A 16,796-nucleotide genomic window follows, 5' to 3' on the forward strand; every position below is an offset into this window, starting at 1 on the left:
CAGGGAAGAAAGTTGAAAAAATTGAATTTGTTTTGACACTACAACCATCGATATTGGTTGTTTTATAGGAACCTGTGTATTGTTAGAACAAATTTTTTTTAAATCTCTTGACTTGGCATGTCGCTACTACATTTTAGATGTAATATTATAACAATTTTTCTTTGCAAAAAAAAAGGTTATACTGGCCCTGAAGATTTTAGACCGGGTGGTCCAAAATTAACATAAAAAAAAATTAACATTTGTCCTGTTGATGAACAGGTTAAATTAAATTTAACGATCTTGAACAAATGTTTTGTTTCTTCTCAAAGCAGTTACAAAAATTACGGCATCAACCCCAGATGATAAAAGAATTTTAACAGTTGTGTTTTCATTCTTAGGTCATACTGTTCTGGAAAACAGCTCAATTCTGAGCACCAAGTACCATCACGCCAGATAGATAGTGAAAACCATTTATTCATTAAAAGTATTTGTTTTTAGAGAGGATTAAAACATACAAGATGATTGGGTATTTAAAACCAAAATGCATTTGAAAGTACCTTGTTCCTTTTTTAGACGAAGAATTGACTTTAAAACAACACTAAGAATCAACTCCTTCAAAAGGTTCGACATTTCAACTCCCTGTCATTCTGATTTTCTATTTTCTCTATTTTATAATGATTAAATTAAATTTTTTAGATTGCTTTGAGTTGATTTTGATAAATAATTGATTCTTATGTCAATATTTTTTTTTCCTCGCCCCATCCACCCCACTTTTTTTTACTCATTTGGTTGAAAAGTGTATTTACTAAAAATCAACCATAACGATTTTAAAAATCAAATTACCAGCTAATGCGATTTTATATTTTCTTTGAAAAAGTCTGTCTGAAACCGCACTGGTCTCTGAAAATTGATTATCAATTTTTTTTTTTTTATCAGATGTTGGGTTGAAAATTGAGACCAGAAAATGTACTAAATAAAGACTCTTCTATGATAAACAGATTGGAACAGAAAAAATATTTGAAGTTTTTTAAGGGTTATAAATCTCTTATATATTAAGGGTTTTAAATCTCTTATTTCATAAAATTTATCGTAAGAACCAAAAAAAAGCTTAAAATATATCTCTCAAAATATTTCTCAACACGTTTCATTATCTAAAAACCACTTTACTATACTTGGCTGCCACGAAGCAGTGTGTATAATAATAAATATAATTATTGTTTACTTGCCATGCCTATGTTAGTATTTCTCTAACATTACTAGTTGATTTCTTTAATATTTTATATAGCATTTTATAGATAATATTAGCTGATAGGAATTATTGTCTTCAAGTAATATTTCTTTTTTTCAACGTTATCAATAGTTATTTTAACGCTAACTATCTTTCAAACTTATTTTTCGTTCTTCTTTTTTTTTTTTTGCAAAATATTTTATTTTTGCTACTCTTCTTCATGGGATTTTTTATTTTTAAATATTTTCTCGAGTGAGTTTTTCTTTCTTTGTTTATTAATGCTTTTTTTAACGTTTACTTGTTCTCTTGTCTCTTTTACAGCATCATCGTTAAAATGCGAAGTAATCGATTGCAAAATCCTGTTAAAAGAAGATACACTGCTAGAGCTGGTATCATGGTTGTTTGAATCTGACGGTTGTGATAATAATGGTTCTCTTTTTCCGACATAACCAATCTTTGCATATGGATTTTCAAGAATGTCCTTCGTTTTTTTATGCTTCTTGTGCTGAAGTTTTTCGACCAGTAAACGAATTATTTCCGACTCGTTTTGTTTGGCATTATTTTTTGATTTTTCTTTTTCAAAGACCTCAGCTAAAGACCCTTCGTTCATATGAAGCAATTGCGTTTCTTTATATCTTGGTTCTGATTTTAAACTGCTTAACACTGGATTTTGATCCTTTAAAACCATTTTTAACAACATTGAATTTATGTCTGAATTGTAAGAGGGGAGGGTCGCTGTTCCTGAGTCGGAAAGTCTGTTAGATGCAATTTGACTGACAATACTATTTAAGTGTTCTTTCTCTGTAGCACCTTTAGCTTGAAGATTCCGCATCAGCATTAGCAGCTTCAGTTGCTCGGTAGCACTCTGTGCGTTCGATTTTTCATTAGTAGATTTTAAAGTGTCTTCTTTTCGTTCGTTTTCTTTGGATTGTTGTTTTGTAGCAAGATTCAATATCTTTAAAATTTCAACTTTTTGATTATTAGATGGTTGAATTAAGTTTGTATTTTTCGGCAGTTCGTGCTCTTTATTTCCAGAACTACTTGAAGTCTCTAATGCAGATTTTATGCCATCAGTTTGATCATTGATTTCATATGACTTAGACGGAGACTCAAGGTTCTTCGCTTGTGCGACAAACTCTTGTATCAATGCAGGTGAGACTAAACCTGCTTCAGAAGTAAGTTTCTCAAATGGGTTTACACTGAAAATTGCTTTATTAGGACTTGAGGTAAAAAAATCACCTTCCTTAGAAAAGATTTTTGAAACGCTTTTGTTTTTGCTTTCCAGCGAGGCAATTTGTAAAGCAGACTGTTGCTTAACTTCTTTCAGCTGATCTTGTAAAGCCTTGATTTGTAAGGCAGCTGGAACCAATAGATTTAATTGTCTGTATGCTTGCAAAATAGGATTGGGATCTTAAAAAGAATGAATAACGGTGAAATATATGACGACAAATATGGTGAAAAATATGACGACGATGAAGATATGATGAGGATAGTAGTGATATTAATCATAATGGTCATAATCATAATGATCGTCATAAATAAAACTCAAAAGTATTTAAACATACCGCTAATTAATAGATCACCTGAGCGATGATGTTGCATGGGAATTTTGGAAGGTGCCTCACCCCATGGTGATTTAACCCCCAAATCAGGTTTTAAACCCTCTTTTGTTTTTTCAGATGATTTACCGGTGTCTTTTGACTTGTTAACTTTATCTCCCAGCTTATCATTTATTGCTTCTGTTTTTGGCTGCTTTGCGGCTTGTTCTGCTCCTACTATTGTACCTTGAAGATTTTCTTTTAGAAGATTAGGGTTTGCAACTGCTTCAGAACTCTCTTTGAAGTGCTCAGGCTTTGCTCCGATTAATTCAGGCTTCGCTTCGAAAAGCTCTGGTTTTGCTTCTAAAGGTTCAGGTTTCGCTTCTAGAAGTTCAGGTTTCGCTTCTAGAAACTCAGGTTTTGCTTCCACAAATTCAGTTTTTGCTTCAACAAGGGGTTTCGCTTCGGCAGCTTCAAGTTTTGCTTCAACAATTTCAGGCTTTGCTTCAAGGAAGTCAGGTTTAGCTTCAGTTGTAACTTCAGTTGTAGTACCTTTTAGGCCATCCTCAAGAGGATGATTCTCAACTAAGTGAAAAAAATTGAATAATTTTATCTACTTTTTCTTACAAACTAAATATCAATTATTTCAAATTACTTCAAGAATTTCTCAAATGATAACTTTCATACTTCATATTACTTGACTTAAAACTATCATAACCAACTTCTGAACCAATTATCAATACAGTCAACCAATTATCAATACAGTCAACCTCCAACCGGACTATTTTATAGCTGCCATTTTAATAGTAGTATTTATAGAAAAACGAAAATTAATGAACGAGGTTTACAAACGAATAATCATTTACCATGCATTTGACGTCGTACAGCATGCGATGTACAAACCAATAGAATTTATCCAAAAATGTCTAAAACAAGTCCTTATAAATAATAATGATCCACTTCTAAAATTACAAAAACTAAATATTTGTGATTTTTTTTAAAAATTGGGATATAATCCACTGCATGAAAGTTTTAGGTAAAAGGCAGCTCGTCGAAAAGAGGAAGGAGGCCCGGGTAAATTTACTCTGCTGGGCCTAAATACCCCAGGTACGGCTACAAGACAGTGGGTGTGTCTAAGAAAAAGCCTTACAAAAGAAATAAACACAATGACTTTTTTTTCCCAATTTTAAAAAAATTTACAAATTTATCATTTATTATTATAATATTAAAACTATAAAAACCATAAAGATTGCATTCCTACGGAAAACCTTTGGTGTTAAGAAGTTCTATTGGTCCAGAAAGAATTCACTGGAAGAATTTCTCTTTAATCACATCATTTATAACATGCGACCGCAGAAACCTTAAAAAACTTTGCTGGGGCTTGTTTTTTTTTTCCTTTTTTTTTTTTTTTTTATATAGTTTTTAGTGGATTTGATTTTTTTCACAAAACTCTAATGTTAATTGTAAACAAACGAGAAAAAACTACGAAACTTTAATTTTATTAAAAGGCTTGCAAGTAAGTTAAACATGATCTTTGTCTTTAGAGTGTAATGTAATAGATATTATAGTCCATATGGGGACGGCCAGAAAAATAGTCTATTACATAATAACTTTTAAGTTGTTCGCTCGCATTGAAAAAAGACTGGGAATGGATAAGAACTTCAAAGTCAATTCAACAGCACATACTTAACTCTACTCCTGATCTCAGTCAATGTCAAGATCAAGAGAATTAGTTTTACTTTTTTCTGTGGTCACGTGTAACATAATGTTGTCGTTAAACTTGTTTTCGCTAAAAAACTTTCAAAGTTATTAAAAATCCAATGTAAACAAAAAACTAAATTAAAAAAGTTTTAAATACCTGGGATATGGTAAGGAAGCTGCATATTTTCCCACGGATTTTTGTAAGCATAATCTAAATAAAGTTTACTTGTTTTAACTTTCGGGAAACATCGTCAAGCTGCTCAAAAAGCAATTTAAAGAAATTAAAAAAAAAATTGAATTAATATAAGTTTAGAAAAAATTTTGAGACTTGCTTTTGTTAAAAAAAACTTTTGAGAATTTTTTTAATTTTTAAAGAGAAATAAGAAACAGAAAAAATAAGAAAAAAAAAAACACCCTACAATCATATCCTTGATGAGGTCGTATCGCACTTTGATGAGGAATTAAATTTTGGTATAAATAACTCGAAACATCAGAGCCATCATGAACTTTTTCTACTAAAGGTTTATACTTCATCATGAGATTGTTGATATGATTCTGGTATTGATCGGAAGACATTTCTTGATGATGAGAATCCTGCTATAAGAAAATGTTTTAAAAAATAGAGAAATTGACCAAAAATTGTGATAATGTTCAAACCTCCTTATAAACCTCGTCATCTTCAGCTCTTCATTAAAGAAATATATACAATTGAATAAAAGACTGACATCGCTAGGAACGTTTTCGTTATTCAGCAGCATGTAGTCATGTAGCTGTTGCACGTAATCAGTATCGTGCATCACGTTTCCTCCTTCGTGCGTCTGCACTCCTTGCATATTATCTAAAATTATATTTATATCATCTCATCACAATTGTCTTAAACTTAAAAAAAAAAATTTTATTTGTAAAGTTATTCACTGAAATAATGAAAAAGAATGCACCATAAAGAATCCAAGAATCAAATGAGCAAAGGATTGAAAACCTGAAATCAAATGCGAGTCGGCATGTGTTAGTGTAGAAGGATGATGATGTTTGTTATCCATAGCCAATCCTATGCCAAATGTTGAAAGTTGCGAATCAATCATTGGATCATCCTGAATAGCTTGAATAATGTGTCCTGGACATATTACATACGATATGTAAAACTTTGCAAAAATATTTATATATATTTTTATACACGTGTCAAATGAATAAGTTACTTACCACCTTTGTTATGGTTAATTGGTGAATTTCCATAATGAATGGTTTGATGAGCATGCTCCCAATTCGAAGCAATACCATCTAATGTTTCTGCTGGAAGTAATGCACCTTGATCTGTATTTCCAAAGAATCCCATCAAGCTCCCGTGTCTATTGTGGTGATCATGTCTGAAACTGTTTGCGTTGATGTCGTGTTCAAAAGTATCATCTATAGGATCTTTAGAGTCACCGTAAAAATGATCATGAGATTGAGGAATTGGGAGCTTTTCACCGAAATCCATATTGGCAATATGATTTGATAAGTGTCTGATAGGGTAATCTTCGTATCCTATTCTTGCTGGAGTTTCTCCTTGGTAACCGTTATGATGCATAAACATTGAAATAGGTTGATGAGGCATCTCAACATCAAAATCGTTTGCATGCATATCACTACTATCTATCGGAGGAGAATTCTTAAATCCTGTACCACGGAAGTAGTCATTCTCTTGCACATTATTCCATTTATTGTTCCATTTATTGTTTATTTGGGATTCATCTCTTGCATCAACCATTTGAAATTGATTTTGTTCCCCATAAAAATTGTCGGGATGTTTTTGAAATACTCGATTTGGTTGAAAAGAAGTCCTCCATCTTTTGGTTTTACTTTTTAAAGTCTTAACTTTTTCAACGTCATTTTTTTTTGAGATCTTGTTTTCAACTACTTTAAATTTTTTGTCCTTCATTTTTCTCTTCTTCATTTTCTTTCTATTTACTGCACCATGAGATTCTTTTTCTAGAACAGTTGATCGTTTTGTATTATGATCTACTTCTTCAGATTTACGAGTTGCCTTCAATTCATTATCATTTAAACTATTGTCGTTTTCATAGGGATTTGTGTGTCGTCTCAAACTGTCGTGTTCCAATACTTTTTTATTTTCTTCAGGATTGTTGCTGGATTCTCTTTCAACCATATGATAATTTGTTAACCCCATTTCGCTCTGTAAAAATTGATTGACTGAGTCTTCATCTTCAAACTTTCTATGATGTGTTTTGCTATTTTCATCGTCATCTTTTGAGTAGTAACTACGTTCATCAGCTAATTGTTCAGATCTATCAAGATCACGATGGCTATGATATTCAGTTATTTCATTATCATCTTGTTCTCTTCGTTTAAAAAAAGGAGCTGTTTTGAATGAATGAAACTCCTCAGCTACTTCTCTTTCAGGGAACCTTCTTCTCGCAGCTTGTTCATCCATACCTAGATTATGGATGCCCTCAGTTTTTTCAGAGTCTAGTTGAGAGGTTAGTCTTTTAATGTTACTTACATCGTCACTTTTATCAAAACCGTTTTCATGATATCTTCTGTAGAAGCCTATTGGTTTGTTAATTCTTTTATAAGGAACGTTTGTTTCAAATTGTGACATTTCGTTAGTATCTTGATAAGCATCGTCACTGCGAAGCGGGGTAGCGTCATCATTATTGCTTTCATAATGATGTTTGTGAGAGTATTGTTTTCTCCATTTATTCGGTAGTTTGTCTTTAACGTGCCAATTTGGGGCGTTATGACTATACTCGTAATGTATTATCGGCTTCGATATCATATGCGCTAAACGTTCTTGCGGAGATTGTAAAACATTTCTTTCAGAACTAGGACTATCTCCTGTAAAGGTTTCCGCAACTGGGCTTTCGTCAATATTGAGTCTTCTTGAAGGATTTTCAGGATCCAGATTTAAAATCTTTCTGGCATCGAAACTTAGTTCTTCACGTTTTCTTCCCTGAGTGATACCTTCCATTATTTTCTTGAAAGCATTTGTTGTTTGATGTTCATTGAAATAAGGACCACTCCAACGATCAATATCAACCGGTTTCACAAGGTACTGTCGCTTATGGGCCGAACAAGATATAAGAAGATCTAAAGTTAAAAATGTACAAAACATCACCATGAAAAAGATTTAGTCATAACAAATTAAGTTAAAGAACTTTTTCAAAATTTTCTGATCATACAACAACCTGTTCCCACTCCCATCAAACCAAAATTTTGTCGTCTGAACTTCTTATTTCCCTGAACACATTTCAAGAGTAAAATGCGACAGATGACGACAAAATTGTTGAGTGACTCGTTTTTAAAAAAGACGATTGCGAATGAAATAATCAAGTATTTAATGTATCTAATCATAATAAAGAGATTTCCTTATGTTTATTTGTAAATTAAGAAATGACAAAACAAGCTCCAGTATATTAAACTTTATTGATTTTTCATGAAACTATTTACTTCAGCCACTCTCAGCCATTGTTCTGTAGGACGCTTTTATCTTTCTAACAAATGTGTTAATTTGACAGTGGGAACGAGGCTTAAGATAAACAGCAAATAGTAAGCCATAAAAAAAAGATAACCTACTGGCAAAGACAAAAAACCAAATCTTCATTTTTGATCTTAAAAAAATAAGAATAAACCAGTTATAAATCAGTAATTTAATTAAAAAAATCTAAATTTTGTTTTTTAAATATATTTCAAAAGTCACTTTCATGTCATATTAACCACAAAAAATATTATTCTCAATATGTTATTATATATGCAGATATACCTCGATATTGCATCTAATAGTCTTTTCACAATAACTTCATACAACTTACCTTAGCATAATTTAATTAATCGTAATGTTCATCCAAAGATTGAAAATAAACCAAATATATATATCAATTTAATTGAGTTTCTGTTATTATTACACTTCATGAATATTTTCTCATAAAAGTTGATAAGAGACTTTGTTGCAAGAGTTACTACATCAATAAAATATCATTGGAAATAATTAACTAATTAGAAATCATTCGAATATCTATAGACTTATAAATAAATGTTTTTTTCCCTTGATTGATTTTGTTACCCACGGCTGTACGAGACCTGCGCACAGTGTTCAAACGGAGCCTTAACAGTCGTTCGGCTAATGCCCAAAGCACTCACGCAAATATCGCTGCAAGATTGATGTGAGCTTTTAAAAGTCTAGCACTGGAACTTGAGACTGCAATTTGAGATTCACAATTTTTATCTCGCCTAATTTACGCCCTGCGCTCAATAGCAACAGACTTTTTTCCCCTACATGATAAGAAAAACGTTATAACTCGTAAATTATTTGTATTTATTTAAAAATAAAAATGAGCAAGTTTTGTAAATCAAATTACACGAAAACTACCTCTCTTTTCACTATATAATATAATCTAAAGCGATATAATATATTTGTATTGTTTTAAAATTCTCTTCAAGTTCGTATATTTATGATAATTTCTTTTAATGCATTTAAGGTTCAAATCAAATGCATTTGAATACGCATGCGTTTAAATTCTTCCAAGTGTTGTGATTTCTTCATAACAAAAAAAGGGTATGTAAGAGTATGTAACAGTAACTCATCATTATCTTAAATATTACCATTGCCTGTGATACTATAAAATGTCTTGAAAACATATTTTTTAATTTTGCAGAAGTTAAGTTAGACTTTTTTTTTATTATTATTATTATTATTTAGAAAATGGCGAATGTTGATTATGAAAATATTGTTCCTTGTTTGAAAATTACAGAACTTTATGGCGAAAATTTGCAAATGATAGAAAGGTATTAAATAGCTCCTAGCTTCCATCCTCATCAAATCCCCAACCCTAATAAATAGCTCCTAGTTCCCATCCTCATCACATCCCAACCCTAATAAATGGCTGCTAGTTCACATCCTCATCTCATCCCCAACCCTAATAAAATTTTCTAAACAACTTTTTAAATTTAGTGCAAAACCCAATTTATATGTTTTTTAAACCTATTTTTTTTTTTTTTTTTTTTTTCAAACTATTGTTTACCCACCAGAAATTTGGAAAATGGTTTTCACAACTAATTTTTATATAAAAATTGTCTCATTATAAACCAAAGAGTGATTTTAATTCAACATGTGTTTATTTTTAAATTTGTATAAATGTTTACAACTTAAGAGCTATTTACTAACAATATTTTTCCCTTACTAGATTTTATTATTTTTAGATTTTCACTTTTGAAAGAAACTTTTAGCAAAAAGTATGGCCACCTTCCATCTTTTTTTGCAAGAGCTCCTGGCCGTGTTAACATTATTGGTTAGGTTTTACAAATGATTAAAATAGTTTTTAAAAAAATTGTGAGCAAAGCTTCAAGCTTTTTCTAATATATTTTCTCTTTGAATTGTTTTAAAACAGGGGAGCACATAGACTATTGTGGATATGCAGTTTTTCCCATGGCCTTAGAGCAAGACATTGTATTTGCTGTATCTATTAATGATACAAATTTCTATAGAATGTCAAATACAAATGAAATTTTCAAGTAATTTAATTGAATTTAGTCATTTGTTAATGTTCAAAACTTTTATTTTCCTAAAAACTTTGTTTCTTTTTATAAGGTTAATAGAAAGAAGCAAAGTATTTAGGTATACAAAAAGCTATAGGCCTTTTTTATTTGTAGTGATTTTGAAGCTGATGTGAAAAAGTTTTCGATTGATGGTCATCAATGGCATGACTATGTTCTGTGTGGTCATAAGGTTTGATGAGTTTATCTTTAAATTGTGTTATATTTTAGAAAATTTGTATTTTTGTGAATGTTAAGTTAAACTTGATAGTTGTAGTTTTATCATCAAATAATTTAAACATAGATTGTTGTGTGTATTCAATTAAGCTTTTAGTGTTTAGTATTAATTACAAAGTACGTCTTAAAGAATATTACTTTTGACTTTATTTTTACACATTTTTTGTATTTGACTCCTTTTCTCTCTAATTAAGGCAATATTGGATGAAGCTAAACTTGAGATTCCTGTTGGAATGAATGTGTTAGTTGATGGTGTTGTTCCAAAGGTAAGCTGATTTTTAGATTCACTCTATGCTTTTTTAATTTATTGGCCCTTTTTCCTGCAAAAGGTTTGTTTACTTTGAAATCAAATACAAAAGGAGATACATAAATGAAATTAAGTAGCTGGCTGTAATGAATAATCATGAATTAAATAGCAAAGTTAGCAGCTAGAAGGACACCAGTTGAGTTATCTCTATCCTATATATTTAAAATCCAATCATCCTACACAGTGAGAATTTTAAGTACAACAGGCTGAATGATTTTGTTATTGTAGTCCTAAGATTTTTTTTTAAATTTCTTTAGATCCTTTAAGCATTGTAAGACATCAAAGCCATTTTAAAAATCATATAAATATACCTTTAGCTCTCATTAAGGAAAAAAAGCATTGTTAATTGTTCTTTTTATGAAACTTTTTTCAACAGTGTTGTTTTTAGGATATCCCTCCCTCCCTTAACCCCACCCCTGAAAGCTAAAACTTTAACATGACTCATCTTAATAGTTTATCCCTAAACATAAGTAATAATAAGAAATCTAATAGTTTTTTACATTGCTCCAAAGTTGAGGTTCCTAGCCCTTTTCTGTGTGGGCTATGATTTATTCAAACTCATCACAGTGCTTAGTGGAATTGAAACTGAAGGGCAAATGAAATACCTTAAACATTCAGTATTGTGAACAATGTGAAAATTTTTTTTGAGGATTGTTGCAATAGGAACTTTTATTTCTTGATATTTGCAGCTGAGTTTTCACCAGTATAAATATGTTGTAATCTTCTCAATACGCAGAGCATCTTGATTTATGAGTCCTGAATAAAAATAGAAGAAAGAAAAATTTTCTACTTCAGTAAAAATTTGATTTCTTCTAAATATAAAAAAGAAGATTCTTACTTTAAAAATACTCTTAAATTTATTCCTTAAAAAGACTTTCTTTTCTTTTTCTCTATTTCTTAATATTTAATAAAAAAAAATGTCAATATGTATTGTTTTCAGCTGAACAAATTAGTTTTTGTTTTGGTTGCTTGACAATATGCTCTTTTTTATTTTAATTATTTTATTTCTTTTAAAATAATTCATGAAAATTTTGTTTTTAAAAAATCTGAAAAATCTAGTAAAAATAAATTGTAAATGCAAAAGGAATTCCTAAGTGAATATGAAAAAAACAGTTTATGACTAAAGTTTCTTAAATTTAAAAAATGTTTTTTTTTTTTACTGTTCCTACTATGTTTATTTAGAGTGCAGGACTATCAAGCAGTTCTGCTTTGGTTTGTTGCTCTGGGTTAGCTTCAATGAAAGCAAATGCCATAAATTTAGACAAGGTACAAAGGTTTGTTGTGTCAATATCTATACAAAAAGAAGGTTAGCTTGATTTGTATTTTTGGATTTATCTTATCATACGTTCAAATATTTATACTTAGAGTTTACATTTTTCAATTTTATTTTTAATTACATGTTATCTAAAAAAATGCTCAACAAATTCTGTTGTGTTTTTTATAAAGCTTATAAATGCAATAAGTGTGTGTAATAAGTTTGTTTCAGAATATCACAAAATATGAAATAATTCAAAATAACATAAATGTCACAAATTAAATAATGGAATTTAAACAAATAAAAGTTAATAGCATTTAAAAAATTTATTTTGTTTTTTTTAAATTACACTTTATTTTTGTTATTTTAAGCTTACTCTGGCAGAATCATGCACCCGCTGTGAAAAATATGTTGGAACAGAGAGTGGAGGGTTAGCTTGTAAAAGAATTATTTTTTTCATTTAAAGCTAGTCAAATTTTAATAGTTTTATCTGCATTATACTAAACCAAATTTTTAGAATGGACCAAGCTATATCATTTTTAGCAAAGCTTGGCACAGTAAGTAACTGCATATTCAATTTAGAAAATTCAGAAAAAACGTCTTTTGTAAATTTTTTCTTCCAATTTTTTTTAATTATGAGGTTTTTAAACTATGAATTGTATTGATTTTTTATTAAGTAATTAGGATTGGCCTGTTTCTTTAGGCAAAACTAATTGAGTTCAATCCGCTAAAAGCAACTGATGTACAATTGCCAGATGGAGCCACATTTGTTATAGCTAATTCATTAGTAAGTTTATAATAACTAACTTTATTTTGATTATTATTTCCTTTATTTTAAAATGCTTAGTTGTTGTTAAAAGGAGGTAATTAAAAACCTGATTTACTTGTTTCCTCATCCATGTAGATAAAATATTGAAAATAATAGTTCAGTTATTTGCTTTTTCTATTGACAGAGGGATATGTCAAAAGCTGAAAATGCTGGGGAGTATTATAATATGCGTGTGTCAGAATGCCGTATTGCTGCTCAGGTTCTCTTTTTTTATTTTAACTTTTTAAATACACTTATTTGCTTGCACATTTTGATGTAAACAATTAACAAGTGTGCATGTTTAGGTTCTTTCCAGCAAGTTTGGCTTTGATTGGCGGAAAACAAGACGCTTGGTTGACACTCAAAATGTTTTACAAAAGACATTAGCAGAAATGTATGACGTTGCATTTAGAAATTTCTAAGTATTAAAACCAAGGATTGCACAGAATTTTAACTTTTACATAATTAACATCCTAACAAAATGTTGCTAAATGCAAGCTGAATACAAACTTTGAAGCATTTAGTAACAAGTTTACTTGCAACATGTTATGAAAATAAGTCAACAGATTAAGTTTACTAGTTGATAAAAAGGTAAACTATTCATATCTTTTTTTTTTTTTCTGATAGATGTTCTTCTCATTTCTGATTTTTTTCTTTTCTTTTCAAAATCTAGGGTAGATCTTGTGGAGGAGGCATTTCATAAAGAGCCATATACTCGAAATGAAATATGTCAACTTCTTAACATAACAGTATGTTGTACAGTTAACTGTACGCATTTTTACAAAGTTTTCTTTTTTGTATGTTCTTGCAAGTATTGCATGTTAAAAACATTAAACACCTGTACTTTCTGTGAAATATTTACAGGATGAAGAATTGATTAAAGAATGTTTAAATCCGACTACAGTCAATGCCCAGTCATTTAAACTTTATAATCGAGCTAAACATGTTTATTCTGAGAGTAATCGAGTTTTGTTATTTAAAGAAATTTGCAATCAACAGAGCGTTGATTCCCTCAAGGTTTGTAAACTTTTTATAATAACAGCTGACTAATAAAAAATTACTTTTATCTGATTTAAATAAACCTCAATTCAGATAATAACTTTACTGATTTACAGTTGCTTGGTAATCTGATGAACGAAAGTCAAACGAGTTGTTCAGTGGACTATGAATGCAGCTGTGAGGAATTAGACAACTTAACTCAAATTTGCAGGTAGCTTTTTTGAATTTTTAATTGTTGCAACTTTAATTATTAAGTATGCAAAGAGTAAACAAATCAAAAAATAAACGTCTTCTGTTAATTTCATGCATGAATTTCTTTTTGTCTTGAAGAATAGAACTTAGTGCCTCAGTGTTTCAGTTTTTTACGGAATTTTTTTTATTTATTGCCTTGCTGATACATCTTTTATTTGTTCTCTTATTTTTTGTACAACTTCTCAACGATGACACTGTTTTAAAAAATTGTTGATAATAAATTATTACAATGAGTATAGTTTGATCTTTGAAAAAAAAACAAAGCCCTGATTAAAAGATCAAAGGAAAGTCATTGAGATCTAGTTGATTACGTTTAATGCTAAAAGAAAGTTTTATTTCGTCATATGTTATATGCTATAGAGATGCTGGAGCGTTCGGGTCTCGATTAACAGGAGCCGGTTGGGGCGGTTGCTCTGTGTCTCTGGTACCTTCCGAAGAAGTTGACCACTTTATCGAAGTTGTGAAAAAAAAGTTCTACGAAATTGACGAACGTCGCAATTCTAAGGTTGCCGAAGCTTTATTTGCTACGAAGCCTGGCAGAGGGGCTGCAATAATTGAGCTTAATTGATTTATACGATGTCGGGGGAGTATTTTTTAGATCGACGAGTTTTTTTTTTTTTTAGAAAAGAATGAAAATAGTTAACGAGTAAACAACTTTTGCATGATTTTCTATAACGAAAAGATATTAAATAACCGAAAAAAAATTTTTCTATAACGAAAAGGTATTAAATAACCGAAAAAAAAATTTTCTATAACGAAAAGATATTAAATAACCGAAAAAAAAATTTTAAAAAAAAGAACGTTTCGTCATCGAACAATTTGACTTTTTTTTTTTGTTGTTTTGATTTTCTCTAAATTTGTGTAAATGAAAATAACAGCGCTACTTATATGATGATATCCACATTTAGACTAATTGCCTAAGTAAAAATAGATACAATTTGTGTGAAGAATTTGAGGTAGACCAATTGAATATTGAATTTCATATATTGATAATAAATTTTTCTGTGTCATTTAGTAAAAAGAATTTAATTTAGTAAAAGCGTGTCACAAATTCATATTTGCGGACGTTCTTAAATTTACGTCACGTAGGTACTCGAAAAAAAAAAAAAAAAGCTCAACAGATTTTCTACTCAATAAATTAAACGAGTCCTTCATAAAATATGCATTTAAAAATATCTTACCGTTTGTTTTCGAACAGCTCTTGAATCTGCAAGATTCAATGGAAGCGAAATTGACATGCTGTCGTGAAGTAATAATATCTTAGTTTGCTTTTCTTTTATTCTCATCGAAGCTAAATAGTCTCACGCACAAGAGAGAGGCTTTTTATTCGCTATATCTACAATATAAAATTTTTTTGATTGAATCTTGATTTAAATGATTCGAACACTGGCCGTCTTATTCTCAAAATGAGTTGAATTATTTGTTGTTTTTTTTTACGAAACTATGGGCATAAAAAAAAAATCTTCAGACCAACTGTCCTCTTCACATGAAGCCGTAAAAGAGTATCGATTTGTGTTTAACGAACTAAAAAGAATCTCAGAACGGCTGGATAATCTTGCGACAGATTTCAAGGAACTAGACAGCAGCGTTGGTTTTCTTCATGAAGAAAAATATTTTGAGCCGTTAAGTGCATCTTTTTACCAGAGGGAGAAGGTGATCAGTCATGCTCACAAAGCTAATCAAAAAAAATTTGAACGAACAAGAAAGATTGAAAATATTTTTATAAATCGTATTGCTGGCAGTGATTCATGTGAGCGTGATGTGAAAGTCGTCGATAATATTGAAAAAAAATACATTAATGATTTTAAACACAAAAATTACAAAGGAGACTTCATCACGTCCAGCAGTGCACAACACCCGTGTACTTGTCAACTTTATGGTTGCGTAAACAGCGAGACCTTCCTTAAACCAAACGTAAATGGTGAAAAGTTTGGCTACGAACGAATTGTTCAAAGCGAGATTACGAAATGTTCCCACGATTACCATGAAAGAAAGCAGATACCAAAGAGTATGAAAGAACATACGTTTAAGTCTCCAAAACCTTTAAGATGGGCCAGCAACCTAAGCCCCGATGTTCCATTTAATGAAATTAAAAGCACGGCCAGCAATTCATATGAAACCCACGGATTTTGTGAACTAGATACCAGTCGAAATTTAAAATTTGAAATGATCAACTCAAACAAACGCAGTCACTTTAAAGAAGACAAAGAAGCTTATATGATAGACTGTAAAGATTTTAAACTGATCGTTTTACCGAAGAACAAGCGAGATTGAATACCGAAATTATACGCAATTTTTTTTCTTCTTTTTTTTCTGTTTCTTTATTATGAATAGATAAAAAACATCTTTAGAACGGTTACTAAACATATTTAAATAAATAGCACCAAAATCTTTGTTCATGAATAAGAATCTTACATACTCTAAAACTACGCACTGACTGAATAAATAATTGCGAACACATAACTGTAGTTTAAACTTACAAGTTTAAACGCAAAAAGAGGAAATTATAACTCTTATGAAGCTCTTGTTTTAAATAAAAGAAAAAAAGAGCAAAAATGGATTTATTTTTTTATCTTCATCTTGTGTATTCGTCATTTTCACTACTTTCACTTTCTTCGTTTAAAGCAGACATTTCCTCCTCGTCTCTCCCTATGCAATAGTTACATTTTCCGTATCTCTTTAAACATTGACGAGCTACGAAGAAGATAATGACAAGTAGAATTATTGCAACTAACCATGCAATTCCACCAGCTAATAAGCTTTTTTCAAGATCTGTTAATGCATTGACATAACCAGCAAATAAAACTAATAAACCAAGCAATACTCGAAAAACTTTATTAATTTTTTTTCCCGCCATTTTTTCTTAAGTCTAAGGAAAGACGTTTTGCGTGAAATCTGCGCTCTTTCCGAAATTTTGTTCAACTTGGTTCTCTGCAATAGCTTCACTTTGATAAATTAATCAA

General features: G+C 30.4%; 2 protein-coding genes across 7 annotated transcripts; one reads left to right on the forward strand and one right to left on the reverse strand.

Moving 5' to 3' along the window:
- Positions 1-1,090: 1,090 nt before the first annotated feature.
- Positions 1,091-16,527, reverse strand: LOC145181088 (uncharacterized). Of its 6 annotated transcripts, XM_090099402.1 has the most exons (11): positions 15,015-16,527; positions 11,125-11,275; positions 8,256-8,715; positions 8,020-8,054; positions 5,647-7,533; positions 5,426-5,560; positions 5,172-5,284; positions 4,866-5,043; positions 4,604-4,657; positions 2,773-3,330; positions 1,091-2,617 (listed from the first exon to the last, which is right to left on the reverse strand). In XM_090099402.1, exons 3-11 carry the CDS (start codon positions 8,261-8,263, stop codon positions 1,416-1,418), a joined length of 4,170 nt encoding a protein of 1,389 aa, XP_089955528.1. In that variant the 5' UTR covers positions 8,264-8,715; positions 11,125-11,275; positions 15,015-16,527; the 3' UTR covers positions 1,091-1,415. The 6 variants fall into 6 exon arrangements, with proteins under 6 accessions (XP_089955528.1, XP_089955526.1, XP_089955527.1 ...); XM_090099400.1 differs by lacking the exons at positions 8,020-8,054; positions 8,256-8,715; positions 11,125-11,275; positions 15,015-16,527 and adding an exon at positions 7,632-7,772 and having other exon boundaries at positions 4,866-5,040; XM_090099401.1 differs by lacking the exons at positions 8,020-8,054; positions 8,256-8,715; positions 11,125-11,275; positions 15,015-16,527 and adding an exon at positions 7,632-7,772 and having other exon boundaries at positions 2,791-3,330.
- Positions 8,578-14,487, forward strand: LOC145181635 (N-acetylgalactosamine kinase-like). The gene is made up of 17 exons (XM_090099408.1): positions 8,578-8,743; positions 8,922-8,998; positions 9,143-9,228; positions 9,643-9,731; positions 9,831-9,954; positions 10,093-10,168; positions 10,407-10,478; positions 11,702-11,785; positions 12,146-12,204; positions 12,292-12,331; positions 12,478-12,561; positions 12,728-12,802; positions 12,888-12,976; positions 13,256-13,331; positions 13,447-13,599; positions 13,698-13,792; positions 14,194-14,487. The coding sequence occupies exons 3-17, from the start codon at positions 9,146-9,148 to the stop codon at positions 14,399-14,401; spliced, it is 1,407 nt and encodes a 468-aa protein (XP_089955534.1). The 5' UTR covers positions 8,578-8,743; positions 8,922-8,998; positions 9,143-9,145; the 3' UTR covers positions 14,402-14,487.
- Positions 16,528-16,796: the final 269 nt, after the last annotated feature.

Source organism: Hydra viridissima, unplaced genomic scaffold (genome assembly GCF_058129835.1).
Source record: "Hydra viridissima isolate aposymbiotic clone 2 unplaced genomic scaffold, HvirCarnegie_v1 scaffold_10, whole genome shotgun sequence".
NCBI lineage: Eukaryota > Metazoa > Cnidaria > Hydrozoa > Anthoathecata > Hydridae > Hydra > Hydra viridissima.